At 41.9% G+C, this 18,319-nt stretch overlaps 1 protein-coding gene across 1 annotated transcript in view; it reads left to right on the top strand.

Annotated features, from left to right (window-relative positions):
- The window catches only part of LOC306824689 (nuclear factor of activated T-cells, cytoplasmic 1-like), a 57,074-nt gene extending 39,197 nt beyond the window's left edge, over window positions 1-17,877 (top strand). Inside the window, exon 10 of the mRNA XM_079344925.1 lies at window positions 16,034-17,877. Within this exon, the coding sequence (XP_079201051.1) occupies window positions 16,034-16,089 (56 nt within the window). The 3' untranslated portion in view covers window positions 16,090-17,877. The remainder of the gene's footprint in view (window positions 1-16,033) is intronic.
- Window positions 17,878-18,319: the final 442 nt, after the last annotated feature.

Below are 18,319 nucleotides of genomic sequence, written 5' to 3'. Positions count from 1 at the left end.
GTCACTTTAGCAGGCTGAATCTTCCTCAACCAGGTGGCCAAATGTATTCAGCCAGTAATTACAGCTGCATTAGCGACGCTCAGGAATGTGTATTGATTGACCAAGGACAGTGAGGCAGCCCCTTGAAAAACCTCAGTGTGCTGCCGTTTTGCATCACCTAACGTCTGTGCAAGCATCTGTGGTGAGCTACTGGAGTCCCTGTAAGTGTGTGGTGGTAACAGCATACTCCAAAGGCATCTCGTGCTCCTTGGCCCGGCCCTATCCCAAACCCTTCAAATGAGCCCTGAGCTAAAATAAATAAGATCGGAAGGCGGCTTACAGGGCGTCCTGCTCCCCGTCTGCACACATTACCACTGTATGTTAGTGAGCTGAGCGCTCCATTAGAGAGGGAAGACAAGCGGATGACCTCATCGCGGCAGCGGTGATTTAACGCAAGCCATGCAGAGTAGCGTTCCTGCCTAGCAATCTGGGGCCGGTGATTTGGAGTCTGTGGGAGCACACTTGATCTTCCCCAAGAGTGGAGCGCCTCCCACGCTCGAACGCTGAGGCCTCCAGCTCCCATCAAGCCGAGGAAATGTGCCTCAATGGCCAGGCCTAGGTTTTACACAGCCCAAGAGAAATCACTCAACTTATCAACGGTGAGCTACTGTTCCGCGAGGAGCTTGGTTAGTATGGAGGGAGTCTGTGATGTAAACCCCCCCGACTCCCATTCACATGCTCTGCTTTGTAATCTGCTAAACTCTTCCCTCTGCTGTGATAGAAGCTTACTAACTACAATATGAGACGTGATGTGATTATTCTTGTATCTGCAATTAGATGAAGAATCCAGTCTGCAGCCAAATCCATTTGAATGCAGCAAATTTCTCCATCTTGTTGGTTCCCACCTGCTTCAGTCCCACTTCTCATACATCAGTATTACCATCAGATCAGCGAAATTTGCTGAAAGTTGTTGGAAGACTTGTTGCCTTGTTGAGTCACTGTCATAAACAAATAAGTGGTGTGATTCACATAAAACAACATTTTCAGACTCTAAGTAATGCTCACAGGTCTTTGTACTTTACAAGGCGTGAGTATAGCAGAGAAATTACTTCATTGTATAAGAATAGAATTTATATAAATGATGCTTTGTCACACGTCTGATGTGGTTTCTCTGGTGAGATAACACCCCCTCTTGTCTCAAACATCCAATGAGAAAGGTGTTGGTCTTTATAAGCACTCAAACAAAATATTTTCCGAGATAACCTATTGAACAACGATGGCTTGCACCGCTCTTCTGGGTCTTTTAGTTGTTTAAAAAAGGGTTTATAAAAATGGTGTGTTGCTGTGAGGCTGCTGCTGTTTGTCTTTTCTTATTAGCTGCTGCTGTGATGGGTGATATCATGATATGCAGCACACAGCAATGGGGCTAGTGCTAATCAGAGGGCCAGATTTCTACCAGCTGCCTCTCTGGGAACAGAGGGCCCTTATTCTCCAAAAATAAGAAAAACACAGAGTGCAACGCAACCTCTACTGATTTCTGACATTTGACATATGTGCTCTAATTGCCTCATGGTACAGGGTAGTTTTTCCGTCTGATTGTTTCCTCCTCCATTCAAGGTTTGTGCATTTTAAACTCATGGGCTTGTTTTCTCATACTGAAAACAGAATTGTTGTCAGACGTCCTTTCCTTTCCTCCCATTGCCAACTAAAAAAGCATTTACTTTTCTGAGGATCTCCGTCCGCCACCAAAGCTTCTGAAGGCAACGCGAGGTTTTCCTCATGGAAACTTTTACACATCCTGGCAAACTGCCTAGACCCCAGGACTCCGCAAAACCCCTAATGATGATTGAGAGCGCGTCCGCACCGTGCTGAAAACATGCTGAGTCGCTAACACTGGAGTGTGCCGCAAGGCTGGCTCTGGGATCGGAGGGGGGTAGAAGAGAGAGAGGATTGAGGAGGGTTAAGGGTGTTTGTTAAAGTGTCTAATGGGACTCACTAAAGCAGTGTTGCTCCTATATGTTTAGACAGTATGCATTTGTGTGTGTGTCTCTATGAGTTAGTGGAGCCAGGTAGAAGTGGAAGCATTGTAAGAGCCAGTGACAGCACAGGCTTTCACAACACTCCACCTCTGACCTGCTGGCCTTTTGGGAGCAGGTCAATATCCAGCTAAGAGTGCAAAGAACCAGAGGCTGTCTTGTGGTTAAGTGTAATGTCAAGAACATCGTCTCCTTCTAGACATAATGATATTGACAGGTGCAAGAAGTTGGGTGATGGCTTCTCTATTATTTATGATTTCAAAGAGGAAGCAAATTTCGATTCATTTTCTTGTTGTTGTTGATACTTTCATAATCAAGGAACCTTGTTTTCCTTTCAGTTTTTTTTTTTTTTTTTTACTTTTATAGATGTAAGAAAAAAGCTTGGGCAAAAGATGACCCGAATGTCAAGCTGACCCATCTTCTAAAAGGAGTCAGTCACACCATCGATTAAAGAAAAAATAAAAGATACATTTATGTTATTCCAACTTTCAACCAGTTCTTGTAGGGTTGGTCACCTCCTTTTACTCTGTTAAATGAGCTTCTCTTCATGTTGACACAGTTATTAATTACCCCCAGGCATTTTCTTTTGCATGAAATATTCTGAAGTAACAATGTTTTATACAAACCCATGAGGGCCAATAAGTCTCCGATAGACTGACAACAATATTGGCCAATGTATATATTGGTCAGTCTGTTATATCAATGATAGTTTGTCATATAACGTCTAAAGGGCAGTATTTTAATAAAAAAACAAAGAAAAAATCATGGAGTTTTCATAAACCCTTTCAGTTGGATGGAGGCCCTTTGGATGAGCATCAACCCATCTGTTTCCTGTCACATCCAGTTTTCCTTTATCCCATCAACCCAACTTAAAAGTCCATAGATTCCTATTTGTGATTGTTAATTTACAGCAGGCCCATTCAACTGGCGGTCCAGGGGCCAACCCTGGGCTGTGTTTGGCATCACACTGGCCCGTGGATCACTTCTATTCACAATTCGAAAATAAATACATTACAAACGGGGGGAAAACTTGTGAGTGACTGTCATTGTTGCCACAGTAAAGTGTTTAAAACAGCTGAGCGCTCCCATATAATAGAACATCTCTGGTCCTCTGCTCGCACCCTATCACAAGCTTGGAAAAAAAAAAGTCTTTGGTGCACTATACTGCTGTGGTTGGCTTGCTTGTTTGGCCCCTGGTTCTTCAGCTTTCTGTGGCTCCCTAAACAATAGAGTTGAATAGCCCTGCTACACCAAGTCACTTACATGCACTATTGTCCCAATGGCTTCCAGGTTAGCAAACACATGGTTGTAAGTGGCTACACATGATAGTGGGTCACACTATTAGTGCTTTGATTTTCCACTTTTGTGTAAAACCATTGGAAGTATAATTCGTTTTGATAAGTGCAGGAAGATGAATCTGTAAAAAAATCCAATCCATTTATTACAGACGAGCCCTAGCTTTTATGTCTTCATGTGCGAGCCAAAGGATCTCGTCTGGTTTCAGTCGCTCCTTCATAATACCCACAGTCACTGAAAAAGAATGTGTCTGCTGAAAAACTGCTGCTAAATTATCTAAACAAATTGGCTTTCCTTTGTGTCTGGGATCTGATACACGCACATATGTAGATCCAAGACTCTGATTCTGATTTGTTATGGGTTCTGTGTTTGTTTTCTTCAGTTTACAGAAATTCGATGAACATACCATACAGTCAAAACATTTTTTTCAGGCTTTGTAAAACTAGACACTATGTGGGTTTTGTATTTAAATCAATCAATCTTTATTTGTATAGTGCCAATTCATAACTTAAATGACTGGATTAACGACAAAAATAGACTTCAGTGCAGCATACCATTAAATATCGTACGGTGAAGCCACAAGGACATGCTTCCTTTTCCAGACGAGTCTATTCATTAAAGCCACCTCCCCTCAGTTCACTGTACGTCATGTATTTCTTATAGTTTCTCCTGATGCAGCAGTTTGCCGGCTCGGTTTATGTGGCTCACATTCTGAGGTTTAGGAAACACGCGTTGAAAAGCCACCGAGCCGCACAGATCACAGCGGGTCAGGACGGAGACAGGGCCCGTGGCTTGGCTGGAATCTTCCTGTGTACATCTGTGATTATAGAGCCACCACCTCACGCAGACACTCTAATTACTGAATCATTATGCCATATGTCAGAGGTGTTGACTGCTCTGACAGGGTGATCTTGAGCTCTAATAGCCTGATCACTAAGAGAGATTTGAAGTAGGTGCCTTTGTGATAGTTTGTCTAAGGTCTTTGCGGAAAGTGCCGGATTAAGGTTCTTTTGTGTCTTTCAGAGGTGATTGGATGGCTTTTATTTTTGTGTTTTAGTGTCAAAAGAACTGTAATCAGACTGCGTCTGTGATCACTGCAAACGCTTCACCACTGCCGTGAAATATGGTTCCTCCATGGAGATAACTGATGTTTCTGAAAACACCACAAACACTGCAGAGTAACAGAAACCATAAATCTGAATTGAATCGAGGATATTTCCTGCTGGCACTGAAAACAGCAGCACATGGAAAAGTCATAGAGTCCGGCCACATACAAAACACCAAATAAGCAGCACGTATTATTTGCAGGAAGAGTCGTTTTCTCTTTTTGGACCCTCAACAGGGACATTTAGGGGTCAAGGAAATCCTTTCTGGTGTTTTGGGTGCTTTGCTGAAGAACACCTCAGCAGTCACAGACAGTTACGTGTGGTTCAAATAATATAACAACACTGAGACAAGCTGTTGTTGTAGTGTTTTCGGTTAAAAAAAGAAGAAAAAAAAAAGGGATGTAAATAACAGTGTCATCAGTAAACAGGAGCAGGTCTCTGTCCCAGAGCACTTTATAACAGCTCCCCATCTGAAATATGTTAGTGCTGTGAAATAGTATCCTGTAGTGACGGATGTCAACAGAGAAGTCTGATCCAGCCGGGTGGGATGGGGAATGTCTTTGGGTTTTGGAACTCCTGGCCGAGTCTGCCGTCTCCTCCATGTGCAGATATCTCTGAAAGAACGGGGCGGGAGTGTTGGCCATTAAGAGAGAGCGATTGGGAGAGAGAGTAAAGACTGAAAGTACAAGAGGGAGTGAAATGCAGCTACAGATAGAAACTTTGAAATAGAGAGAGTCCTAGTAGAATCTGTCACGAGACTATTAACCTCATGCAGATGTCCTCTTCTCAAGTGTCATCGTCCACTGGCAACATAAAATGCCACTGTCAAACTAGTGAATCTGTCTATCACACTTAAAATCAAGTCCTTCTCAATCCATTCTTTTTCAAAAGCTTTCATGAAAAGAGCATCTGTCTTCATTTTAATTTCCGTATCTGTGGTCAAAGCTTATTGGCCTAAATAGGAGGGACGGCCACAAGTCATAAGACTCATTTTTTGTATTTTGTGATTTTGGAGTCAGGAGATTCTCATCACGTCCTCACATCCAGGAATGTTCAGCGAGCATGAGAAAAATCAGGTCAGCCATAGAAATGAAAGAGACACAGATAGACTTAGAGAAAAAGAGGAAAATCTGAGGTGGAAGAAAGTAGCATGCAATCTTGGTGATTTTCCCTGGCCGCTTCTCCCGCTGCCCCTGTCCTCTTCACGTACACACACACACACACACACACACACACACACACACACACACACACACACACACACACACACACACACACACACACACACACACTAACAGGAACACACTGTGCTTCTTTTGCAACTTTAACCGTTAAAAATCGAACATTAAAAGTCAAAAGGAAGAAAAACACTGGCAAAGTTAAAGATCATGCTTTCTTCCGCTCCCACCAGCGGCCACTCACAGTGCAGAGACTAGCCAAGCAGTGAGTGAGTTTACTTCAGGGGAGAGGGAGTGATCAAAACAACTGAACTGTAAGTGTCCTACTGTTGACATACAACCCCATCTGAGTTCGAAACCTCAACGGGTCCCCCGACTTTCGCTATTGTACTCAACTGAGCTCAAATCCTCTCCAAACAAAAAGCTCTCTAACCCTTACTAAGCCTTTTTTATATAGAGAGAAGCAATGCTGAAAGGAAGCACAAACCTCCTTTTAAGAAAAACACAATCACTATTTAGAAATCCTACGCATTATCACAGTATTCTGTTGTCACTGCATATACTGTACGGAGGCCACTGTCGCCCCTTGTTTCATTGTCTTAATAGAAAAACAAAGTCTGTAGAATATTTAAAAAGCTAATAAGAGAAACGTATAGTTTTATGCTCACTGTATTTAAAAGGGGGTTGTAATGCATATTTAATACAGCCTGCACCTCTACATGCTTTTTATTCACATTCCTCTCTTACTTTAATAAAACAAACAATTCTTCTGCTCGTGCTGTAAATCAGCCATGTCCAATGTTCAGGGAACTGAACTTGGAAACGTCGTCTCCTAAGTGCTGCTTGAATGAGAATGTCACATACGTTTTAATTAAAGCAGTAAGATTTACTGCATCATGGAGTAAAATAGCAGGCTCCCGTTTCTGTTAAGGTAGTTAAGTTGCAAGTTCACTCCCAGCGTCTGTAAAATATGTGTTGATTTGAAACATTAAAACAGAAGCAGGTGTAAATGTGGTTTAGTGATTTACAGTTGACAGCGAACATCTCCTCATGTATTTTTCACTCAGCCTGGGTCGTCTGAAAACAATCCTCTCTCCAGATGGATGAAAAAGTTTGTCTGTCTCTGAAAATCAAAGCGAGAAAGGTCGAGGGTGTTGGAAAGGCGATAAGTGGAACATCTTGCCAAGAGCGCCCGTGAACTTCCTCTGCCCGGCCTACCTGAATAAGTCCACGATGTGACCTGAGGCGACCTCCTTCTCACTGTCTTTGAATCCTCACAGGTGCTGAAGATTTAGAGTAGTAAGGCAGCTCTCAGGTTCAAAGACAGAGATTTAATCTGACTGTACTTTGCTTCAGTGCAGAGTCAGATTGCTGAAGCTCAGCAGGGCTCTCAAAGAGTGAGGCTATATTCTTAAGCACAGCAGCTTTCGCTACCTTTATGGCGTTTTAGTGCCTTTTCTGTAAGGCCTCTCTTTATCTCTCTGACAGACTGAATAAGTTGAGTTTTGTTCCAAATATGCAAAACAAAGAAAAAGAGAAAAAAAATCAGAACAAAAATCAGAAATAAAAAGAAAGAACAGATAAAAACAAACGAAAAAAAACCCAGACAGGTTAACTTGAGGCCAGGGTCTGCAGATGCACACTGACAAGCAGTCATGCACATTTAAAAACAGGAAGGAGCCTCACTGAGCTTTCTCTCTGTGATGGATGGTGAACAATAAAGCTCGCACTGAGGTAAGCCTTTTTGGACACGGAGAAGTCGATGTCTCAGCGCATGTATAAAGAAAACACTTCTGAATCCCACGTAACAACTGACAGGCAACAGGTGATTTAAAGAAGCACAATACAAATGCAGCCATAAATCGCATTATACGCAGGTGCACAGCCAAATTCTCCCTCAGACGACCGTGACCCACCAAACTATGATTGTTTCAATATGCTACAGTTTTTTTGGGGGGGGGGTTTTCTACTTTGTGCCATTTTAAAAATCCATTGAAATCTCCAGCCGCCTGCCTCTGCCGGAGCATACGTTTCTAATTCTGAATCAATCACACAGTTTATCAGATGTCTGAGTTATTTTACCATAAACCCACTGGTAATGAGGCGTACAAAGAGTTTGAACGCGCCTCCATTCATATCTCCATCTCAAAGATGTGTGCGTTTCACTCACTTTGCTGTGTTGTCAGGCTTTAGTGTTTGCTTTATGATGTTACGCTGTACTGGTTGCGTGAAACTGAAGCTTTTTCTTTCTCACAGACTCGAGTCAACAACACACACTTTATGTCAAAAGCTTTTACTTTTATGTTTGCTTTGATAAAGTCTTTGCTGTGGCATTTTACCACGTCACCACATTTTTCAGCTAACTCTATACTTTAGAAGTCAACGGTTTAATCCAAATTTTAAAAAAAGGTCTCTTTTTAGCTGCTTAGCTTTTGAGCCTCCACTCTGCACTTGTTGCCATTGCTTGTCAAGTCAACAGTGTGGGCAGGACTGTGGCATCCTTTTCCTGTTGACAAAGTCACATTTTATGCTAATGTGCAAGAGGCCACGTGGGTTCTTAGATTACGAGAACAAAGGTTCAAACTCCAGGGATGTCAGGGGTAACATGACTATTTGTAAAATTCTGGATGTTTTCACCTCTTTTAGCTGGCAATCATCATTAAAATCAAACAGAAACAATGTTCAAAGAGTCCCCAATAATAAGTCATTTATTTTTTTTCTGCAGAAACCATTGTGCACAATGTGTAAAGTTATCTAATTAAAAATGTGCACAGAATTTCTACCAGCTCATAGCTCCAATAAATGCATGAATCATAATCTTGACACTTAACATAGTGCAAGTACAGGCCAATATTATTCAGAAAGTAAATTGTTTTCTTCTTTTTTTTTCTGTTATTGTTTGTGATGCAGTCTGAAAGGACTACGTAACGTTTCAGACAAGTTAGTGATGAGGTCACAGGAGAGCTCCAACCATGTAAACACCTCCCTCATCCTCCCAGGACACCCGCGGGCCTCCTGGGCACGGGAGGAAATGAGAGCAGGAGGGAGGAGGAGGCAGAGAGGGAAGTGGCAAGCTCACAAAGGGAGACATAGTGAGGTGAGATAGGGAGAGGCCGAGCACACCATGCAAGATCAAAGCCTGAGGTTATGCCCCGCTGCAGCCAAAATAAGCACATCAGTGGTGGGGCTTTCAGTAAAAGTTGTTGTCTTTAGATTTCTAATTTGGGACACTGCTGTTTTATTGTTCTCCAGCCCACATCACAGAATTTTCTAGTTTATTCGTCTATTTATGTTCACGTGATTTTTAATCTGAGCCAGGCAGACACCTAAATTCTCCCGGGTTAGGTCATCGTCGCGTTGGCAACGTGTCAGATTCAGCTGACGACACAGAGGTCATAAAGCATGTGCTCTGAAAAAAAATGAGGCCGATCTGAAGCTCACAGATGGAGATTAGCGCACAGCTCCACTCTGTCTCCCTCGCATGAGGCACAGGGAGTATGTCATTTCTCAAGGCTGCTCCAGCTCTCTTATTCAGCCGAGCCAGGAGGCCTCGTCTAAAAACAGCAGCAGACGTATTGATTGGAAACCTTTTATAGCGACATTGCACTATGAAAACAATTATCCTATTTTTACTCATGGTCTTTGACAATTTCTTCATTTTTTTGGATGAGGATGTGTAATTTTAAAAGTTATATATAAATAGTATTTAGACTTTGAAGTTGGGGTTTCTTCATGTCATTATGTCCAGATTAAATGCTGTTTATTTTAGCCTGTATACTATCCAATCAAAACTTGAGCATTAAGGTAGGGCAGTAGGTATGATGCCTGAGAGGCAAAGCCCAGGGCAAGTAAACACTGCACTATCCCATTCATGGCTGCAGGTAAATCTTCAGCGATTACAGCAGAGTAATATTTAAAAGAGTCTCACATGTGGGTGTTTTCTACGTCAAAAAACACTTTTTTTATGACGTCATTGTTTACTGAAGTGTGTCGAGATAGTTTGCGGTGGCTTGAGACACACTTGTGTTTTTTTTTAAGATATGGACTAAATGCTGCAGGAAAGTAGTCAACCTCAGCTCGAAGGGTAAACTCAGACCCTTTTTAGTTTAAACAAACCGTCTCTCTGCTGCCCTGTCTCTGTCACGTTTGCGTGGAGACTGAGTGGTTCCACATGGGACGGCCTGAAGCTTCACACAGCAAACTAGCTGTGGGGATGAAATATGCGCTCCGTACACATCATCACTTCATTAGGCCCAGAGGGATCCCTGCGATGGATTAGAAGCTGTCTACCTGCACGGCTCGGATGAATTTATGAAGCACTTTATCATGATGAAGCATTAGTGGAACACTTTGGCTCTTTCCATGTGTGTTTATCTGTGGGAATGATGAGTGTGTCACTCTCTTTTTTTGCTCATCCTTTATCCAGTCGGCATGTCATTAATGTGTGTGTTCTGATCTTTGACCACCACCACCGCCGCCTCTATTTTTGACGCTGCTGGTAACCAGGGTAAGATAAGTGACTTTGTCCAAGCCTCTCCATCCAGCCGTACGTGGGAGGCAGCAAATTGTCCATTAAGTGTTTCTGCTGAGGCCGAGAGAAGATTTGATATAGTGGGGAAACAAAAGTAATATGTAGCAGGAAATTCAATTGTCTCTCTCCAGCAAGTTTGAGCAGTTGTTTGGCTTCCAAATCAAATCCCTTTCACATGAAGCAGTTCATGAGGTTTAACTCTGCTCTTAGAGCACTGATTTGATACCAGTGTTTATCAGAGTTATTCAGAAAAAAAAAAAAAAAAAAGCTATGACTCAAACTTACATCCTTGAATGCTACCGAGAGTCCGTGTGCCACAATAGAAGGAAGCAACCTCCTATTTCACAGACCTGATGTACTACAGGCAAGCATCGGAAACATCCCCCCTTCACCAGGGTCCTTGAGCCAAACACAGCTGCTGTTTATTCAACTAGTGAAAGTGAGATTTGTTCAGGAAGGTGCCCTCTGCTCATTTTGCATCTAAAGACTGAGAGGTGAGAACAGAAGTCCCTGGCAGGAAGCCTCCGATACAACCTTGAGTTCAGAGGTGGTGTTGTTGATAGTCAGCTGAGGGAAGCCTGGGGAAAGTGAAGTCATTCTCTGCCAGGTCATTGCCAGTCAGGCCTGATTTGGCTGCAGGAGATTGTGTTACGACAGCAGGAACCTCAGAGCCTGGAGGCTCCGTGTCTCACCAGACCATAGGGCATCCTCTGTTCTCTGAGGAAGCCTGGTTGTTATTGAACCCCAATGCACAGCGCTCGCCTCTAACAATGCTAACTAAATCCCCAGCGCAGGTCAGGTTCACTCTAAAGTCATACAGAGTGGCCAAATGAAGTTATACAGCGAACACCCAAGCTTCAATTACTGAACTAAAAGAGGGATAACTCACAGCACCATGACTTATACACATCCATTTTAAACGCCATACTAGAATATTTTCAGCAGGTGCTGTGCACTTAATCATTTTTATGTGGCGTTTTTTCAGACCTTTGGTCACATCTTCGTGCTGTGCTTGGCTAAAGGGAAAACAATGCTAACGAATAAGAACAACACACTCTCAGGAAACTGGTTAACTGGAAACATTAAGTTAGCTGCTCCTTGCTGCAGTCAGGAGAATTTGTGTTCACTTATTTATTATAAAACAAGCCACAAACAAATGGGCTACTCCTCTCAGCACATGGTGGAGACCAATAACAGAGCTCATAGAAGAGGTAAATATTTGACTGAGATTTGACAGAAAAATGGCAGTGGCTTAGATTAGACTCATCTAAGAAACCTAGATGATTTTTATCATCTGGTGGATTTGTAAATATGCATGTCGAGTATTTGCCAACTACATCAGGCAATCTATTCATTGGGGTTATGACAAAGCCACAAGATCAAGATAAATGTTTCTGCATATTTGGGATTATGGATGCATTCTGTCTCCGAAAGTTCAGAAAACATGAAACGAAAGGCAAAGGCTGACAGAGAGCCCTTTCATAACACAAAAGGCTGGAGTCAAACCGAGACTGTCCAGCACCCCAAGTTGTACACTGTGTGACAAACAGTCAAAATCTAATACCAACAAAGCTCTTAGTTGGTGTTTATATAGAGCCACAGACAACTTGCAAAAACACAGAGAGAACCACTCACTACCTCTGAAGGTGAGATAATGAGTCAGCACAGAGCACTGGACACTCAGAGTATATAAAAGCTCCCCACACCTGAGCTCAATCAAAGCCAATCAGAGCCACACACACACCTGACTGCAGTGAGTTGATTCTCTCACTGAGCAGAAAGAGTGACTGCCCTCACAGATGTGTGCAGATTTGTCCATTTTCAGGCTCACCTTGCTCAACCTTTACAGCACCTACTGTTCTACGTTTGGATGGTTTAGACTCAGTATAAAAGACTGACAGACTTTCCACTGTAATAATCTGGCTCATAGTTTCATACCCTTCTGTCCTTCAGTGTGTTGGTGTGTGTGATTCCTGGTAAAGATGTTACTCCAACAGGCTCTTCTGAGCTTCCATTATATTCTGTCAGTGGTACCTGTAGCAACATGCCCACACCTAGCAGCCTCTTGTGGGTTTTTTTGTTTTTTTTTAAAGCTGTGCTATTTTTGGTGTCACAGCCCGCTGAGCCTTCTGCTATGGTTGGCTTCAGGCAACCTGTCACACATGAGCTAGCTGTTACCCACCTGTGTGTAGTTAATTTAATAACTAAAATGGTGCAGGTTATGAGAGTTGACCTGCAGTGTCTACACCGGAGAGTTATTCCACCTGTTGCAGCAGGTTAAAGAAAACTAGTTTCCATTGCAGGTGATTCAGGCAGACTTCTAGTTACAAGGTCAGCACCCAGCATCATGTCATAATGCAATCTGAATTTAATCAAAAATCAGCCAAGGTACACTGTCACAAAGAAGCTGAATTGTTCCTTGAACTGCTCAGCACAGTTTGCGTCTCAGTCAAACACACATATTTCTGTGTCACTCTCACACCTGCCTGAAATAGATTTCCCAGCCACATGGCCCTGAGCAGAAATCATGACAGGTCCTGGCTGCGGTTTACCGACTGCACTGGCACTACAGTGAATAAAGGATGTCACTCTGTTTAACTTCGACTAGCAAGCGTGTGTGTGTTTTCTTTTTCTTTCTTTCAGCAGGGGAATATTGGGAGTGCAGTTTTCCGCTGTTTTTTGTTTATTCATGAGAGGGTGTCCTCCCAGTTAGTGCGTTCCATTATTAACCTGGACAACTGAGAAAAGAAAAAAACAAAATCAGTTTCCACAGAGAGTCCATTTATGTACATATCCAACTATAAAGATATTGTTTGGCATCATCATTGAATAACATAACAAAGACTTGTTTATTTTATTTTTTTACAATAGCATTAAAGTGGAAACTGCCATTCTCTCGTGTTCCTTTAAAACACCAACAACTTGTTTTATTAGGCCTAGTGTACAGAGGAGGTCCTGTGCTATACCCCTGACTCTACATATGATGCAATAAGATAGATTTTTGGAGCCAAATTCCACTCTGAACAAAATGTTCCCCAGCATGACTGACTGTGTTTCCTTGTTCTGCATATTTGTGGTTATCTAGTCACTTCATGGAAGGTATGGGCAGTCTCAAAAATGGAGAAGAAAAATCAAGCACTGGCAGAAATACAACACCTCATCTTCGTTCTGTTATTTAAATGAAATCAAACTTTATTGAAACTGACTTCATGAACCAGACAGTTGTGTATGAAAGGAAACTATATGCGCTCGATGACGCGTTGCCAAAATGATGGTTTAAAAGAAAATGTGCGTGTATTCTTCCATCATCCTTACCTGTGTGTTGTTGTGTATTATACCCGTTTCATCACCTTTCAATGAAAATGTCTTCCTTTTCCAAGAAGTTGTTGCACGTAAATAGTTGCACGAGCTACCCCATTTAAACATCTATAAATAGCAGCTTGGTGTTGCCTTGCGGTGTAACAGTTGGCCACATCCTGTTTCTGAGATTCTCACGTAGCCGGCAGAGTACCCAGATGAAAAACACAGGGGCCAGTGTTACACCTTTTCTTCTCTTTATTACCGCTGTCTTCAGGATGGAACATTTTCAGCATGCCGATGGAAATTATTAAAACAGCAAAACAACACTGCAGTTAATATGTGGGCGATGGAGACGTCTTTTTCTTTTCTTTTTTTAATGTGACTGAAAGGAAGCCAGCGCCTTCCTCTGAGAAAAATACATTTGTGGCTTTTTGCCACAGAGCTCTTGGGTTTTCCCTTCCCTTCTTCAGAATTACCTGGAGCTTTTTTTTATTTTTATTTCCTTTCTTTTTTCTCTGTATTCTCACCTCTGCTGAGAAGAGCAGCAATGTTTAATTTTGATTGTTTAATTGTTGCATGTGCTTGCACTTCCTTTTCGCTCAGCGATGGCAGAGCTAAAAATAAGCACAGCATGTAAATACCTGTTTGGCCTGGGGCGGGATAGAGTTGAAAACAGCCAAGTGTGTTGGCACAGGTTGGATTTTTCCAATGGGAGTTCCTCCTGTTTAAGAAGGTGAGCCCCAACTGATATCTGTGTGTGTGTGTGTGTGTGTGTGTGTGTGTGTGTGTGTGTGTGCACGTGTGTGTGTGTGTATGAATAGGTGGCTGTATATGGAAAGCAGGGCATTCAATTCAAGGTTTGTGGCCTACCTATTTAAAAAAGTGCAATCTGTCACTCATTACTTATTCATTTATTTGTGACTTTATTTTATGCCCATGCTCGATAACAATTGAACAAACTGCCCTGAGCTATTTTTTGGATTAGTTCAGCTGTGCACAGATCTGACCAGTGCACATTGTTTTACAAGAAAAACTTGTAAAAACTTTTTTCATATTTGATTTGCTCGAAAGAAACCCACTATGATATTCCAAAAAAAAGACTGAAGACATTATACTGTTTTGTATTTAAAAAGGACGTTGTCTTGTTTTTGTCTGGTTCTGTGCGAATGCCTCACCAAACGGTATCTAGTGATAACAACCTGTAGGCCTCACAGTGGGTGGACTTCCTGTCTCGGCTCCTTAACGCTGATGGTGGTTTTACCGGAGTCTCTCTCTCTCTCTCTCTCTCTCACTCTGTCTACACCAGCCCTCTTTATCACAGCCTGCTCAATAACTGAGGAGCTTCTTGTTTGCGTCGAGCCACAGGGCTCAGGGTCCGCGCCATCTTCACAGTCACTTCCCTCTGTTTTGCCAAAGAACACAGAGCAGATAAAAGCTGGGGAATGATCTGTGTCTGCCCGACTGTGGGAAAGGCGCGGGCACAGGAACTGGTGCAGGAAAGACAAGATGGTGACTCAAAAACAGAGATGTGTGCATGGGCAGATATGAGGCTAGAAATGACAATGATATGTTTGGATTGCAGCTACTGATAGAACTTTTCAACTTCACCGCATGTATGCTAAGAATTCAATGTAGTATTGCAGCATGTGACAGTAAAGGTGGACTATGGAGGTTTGATGGTAGAATTTGAAAGTTGGAGAAGTGAGACAATTCCATGCTGTATTTTTCTGAAATGAATACACAAACTTTACTCAAAGAAAAAAAAAGGGTCCCTTGACACTGTTTAGAGCTAAAAAAGATACCTGGAGAGTTCCAGTTTTACTGTGGTGGGCACACCATCATAACTTCTCGTCGAGCATTTTATCTTCAAACAGTGTTACAGGGACTACATTTTCCTCTGAGGAATGTCAATTTATAGATGTTTGAACATGCACCACAGCATCTGTACGACATTGTTCAGCTTTAATTGTTGCTCTATTCAAGAAGTAGGAGTTTATATCTGACTCTTGACACATCTGACACCACAGAAGTCGGTCAAGATCATCTCTGGAAACATCAAGTAATCGGGTCTTCGTTGTCTTTGGTCAGAAGGGAGGAATCAGGTTCAAAATCGGCCCCGATCTTGCAGTGTGTGCCCCGCTTCGATTGAAAAAAATCTGATAATACAATTAGCATAAAGCCTAAAAAATCTAAATCATTAAACTCTACATCCAAATCAGAAAGGTTTAAAAAAAGTAAAACTCACTTTAATAAATTAGCTTTTCCATCCAAACGTTCTACTAATTTTGAAAACATTTAAGGAAAACTAGCAACAGACAATTTGTCTAGCTCAAAATCAGGTTAATAGAAACTAATCACCGATATACTACAGTAAATCAGCTGTTGAGAGTTAATCAATCTTCATGTGTCAAATGTGCGACACCCAGCTGGAGCTCTGGGTCCACTTACAGTACTCCGGTTCAAGCTTTAGCGTGAGAAGGGAGTTGAACCGACTCCCTTCCAGCACGCCGCCTCTCTCCGTCAAACCTAATAGTGTTATAATGAAGTGAAATGTTATTCATCGTGACTAGTTAATAATAATCGGGGACCTCTCTTTTCTTTCCACAGTTAACGAGATCATCAGGAACGACCTCTCCAGCATTTCCGTGCACACACACGCATAGACGTCCAGAAGTCTTCTGCCACAGCACACACCCCACGGCAGCGGCATCAACAAAAAGAGGGACAAACTAAAACAGAAACAAGGAGATCCAGATGATGAAGAATAAAGTTTGGACCAGGATCCACACACACACACACACACCCCCCCTACCACCTCCCTCAATTCCAACCACTTCTGCCACACGATCCTCTGAGAATCACAAGGACAATCACTGGCAAAGCTCCGTTTGAATCAACAGATGAATGTTCTATTTACACAAAGGGAAGTGATTTCAGGGGCAGAGTACACAACGACACTTGCCTTAAAGTCACAGCAGATGTTCTTTAGCGGACCAACAGCTCAATGAGACTGAATTCCTCCTATTGTAGACAAATGACAATCTTCTTATCGCGTGTGATCTGTATGTTAATGCATGGACGAGCTGACAGGACAAGAGGTGTCACGTGTCATCACTTTGGTCTATTTGTTTGTGCAGTGAGTCCGCGACAACCGAATAGGTGCCTTACAGCAGTGATATTGACGGCAAACAACAGCAGCAGTGGCACAAATGCAAAAGGTTCACTGTAGCGTGGATGTTTTTTCTATGACCGTTTTGTATCATTTCAACAATTTGTTTACAGGGAAACAGGATAAAAGGCTGGAATACATGTCGCCATTATGTGAATAGATTAGAATTGTATTTTATTTCTCCTGCGCCTTCTATATTATCTCATCGTTCATTTATACTGAATGTTATTGTATATTCTTTTGTATAAACATATATTTGGATATGTACTTATGTACGCCTTATGCTTTATGATGCTGTTTACTTTTTTTCCATTAGCTTTCCTTATTTGAAATCGTCTTCCCCTGATATGATTTGTACCAATTCTATTTCTCTTCGATATACTTTTCACCTTAGTGCCTTTTTTTTTTTTCTTCTATCACCGTTTGCTTGTCTTCCACCTAAACCATGACTTTTAAACGCAAAGACAATCAGAGAAGTATAAAGAACATATCTTATAAACAGTTCCTGGTTTGGGGAGCTTAAAAGGCAGGTATCAACATTTTCTTCTTTTCCCAGCTATAGAATAGTTCAACAATGGTATGCTTACCTGCTGAATAGAAATGAGAATACTAATGGGAGAGATGTGTTTGTCTGTTACTTCTTGCACTGCAGGTCTATATGTAAATAGGCGGGAGGGATAATGTTAGAAACACCACACAGGCTCAGCTGGACTCATTTATGGGAGATTCTGCTGAGGAGGAGTTGGCAGGACTGTTACGTACTGGGGCAATAATTGATCTGAGTAAACCAAAGGATTTTAACTTTGGTGAAATTATTGTCCAAATTTCCTTTTTTTTCTGTCATAGTTTTAAGTGTAGAACAGCTTATAAAAAAAACATAATGCACTTTACAGAGCAGCTTTTCTTGCCTCCAAACCAAATACTGCAGAATGATTCATGAACTCACCTACTTCCACTCCTCTCTTACTCAGCATCAGTCTTTTCGGTCTTTATGGAGCATGCACATCGTACTAATGTTTGGGATCATTTAGCTGACAGTAGCTCTCACTATAGCTTCCTATTTAGTTTTTCAACAAGTAGTATAATAGCATGACTAAACTGTATGAATAACGTTTCTATTTTGTGCCTTAATCTCTTTCTTGGCCACAAAATCATTGCAACTCTAAACATGCTTTTCTGTGTCGGAAAAAAAAAGGTGAACCATATTTCTCTTTAATATGAAATATTTATGAAAAATTAAATGTGTTTTAATTGCATTTAATGTGTTCTCTACAATGAATAAATAAATGGCATACTGGTGACCATAAACTACATCTCATTTTTGCTTTCACTTTGCTGATTCGTGGCCCTTCACGTTGACTTTTTAATTAAAGGTCACATAGCATGCAAAGTTTACTTTATCATGTTTTCTAACACTACTGTGTCCCTAGTCTGTCTACAACCCCCCCCCCCCCCAATTATAAGAAAAGTCCATTATCTCCGTTGTTTACCTGCTCCACTTTTCTGAAAAGATTTGCTCTAACAGGCTGTTTGGAGACTCTCCCTTTATGACATCACAAATGGCAGTTACCCCTCCCTCAGGTGTTCTGCACTCTGAGTCTTCTTAACATAAACAATCGGGCATGGTGCAAGAAAGCCCAAGCTCCCCAAGCCCTTCCAGAGAGTGGCGTGGCCAGACACAGCTCACTGGCATTTAAAGCTACAGACAGAAAGGGCCTGTTCAG

The sequence above is a fragment of the Symphodus melops genome, assembly GCF_947650265.1.
Source record: "Symphodus melops genome assembly, chromosome: 5".
NCBI classification, from domain to species: Eukaryota; Metazoa; Chordata; class Actinopteri; order Labriformes; family Labridae; genus Symphodus; species Symphodus melops.
Note: the sequence above shows the minus strand (reverse complement) of the source record. Positions and strands in the feature narration are given on the sequence as shown.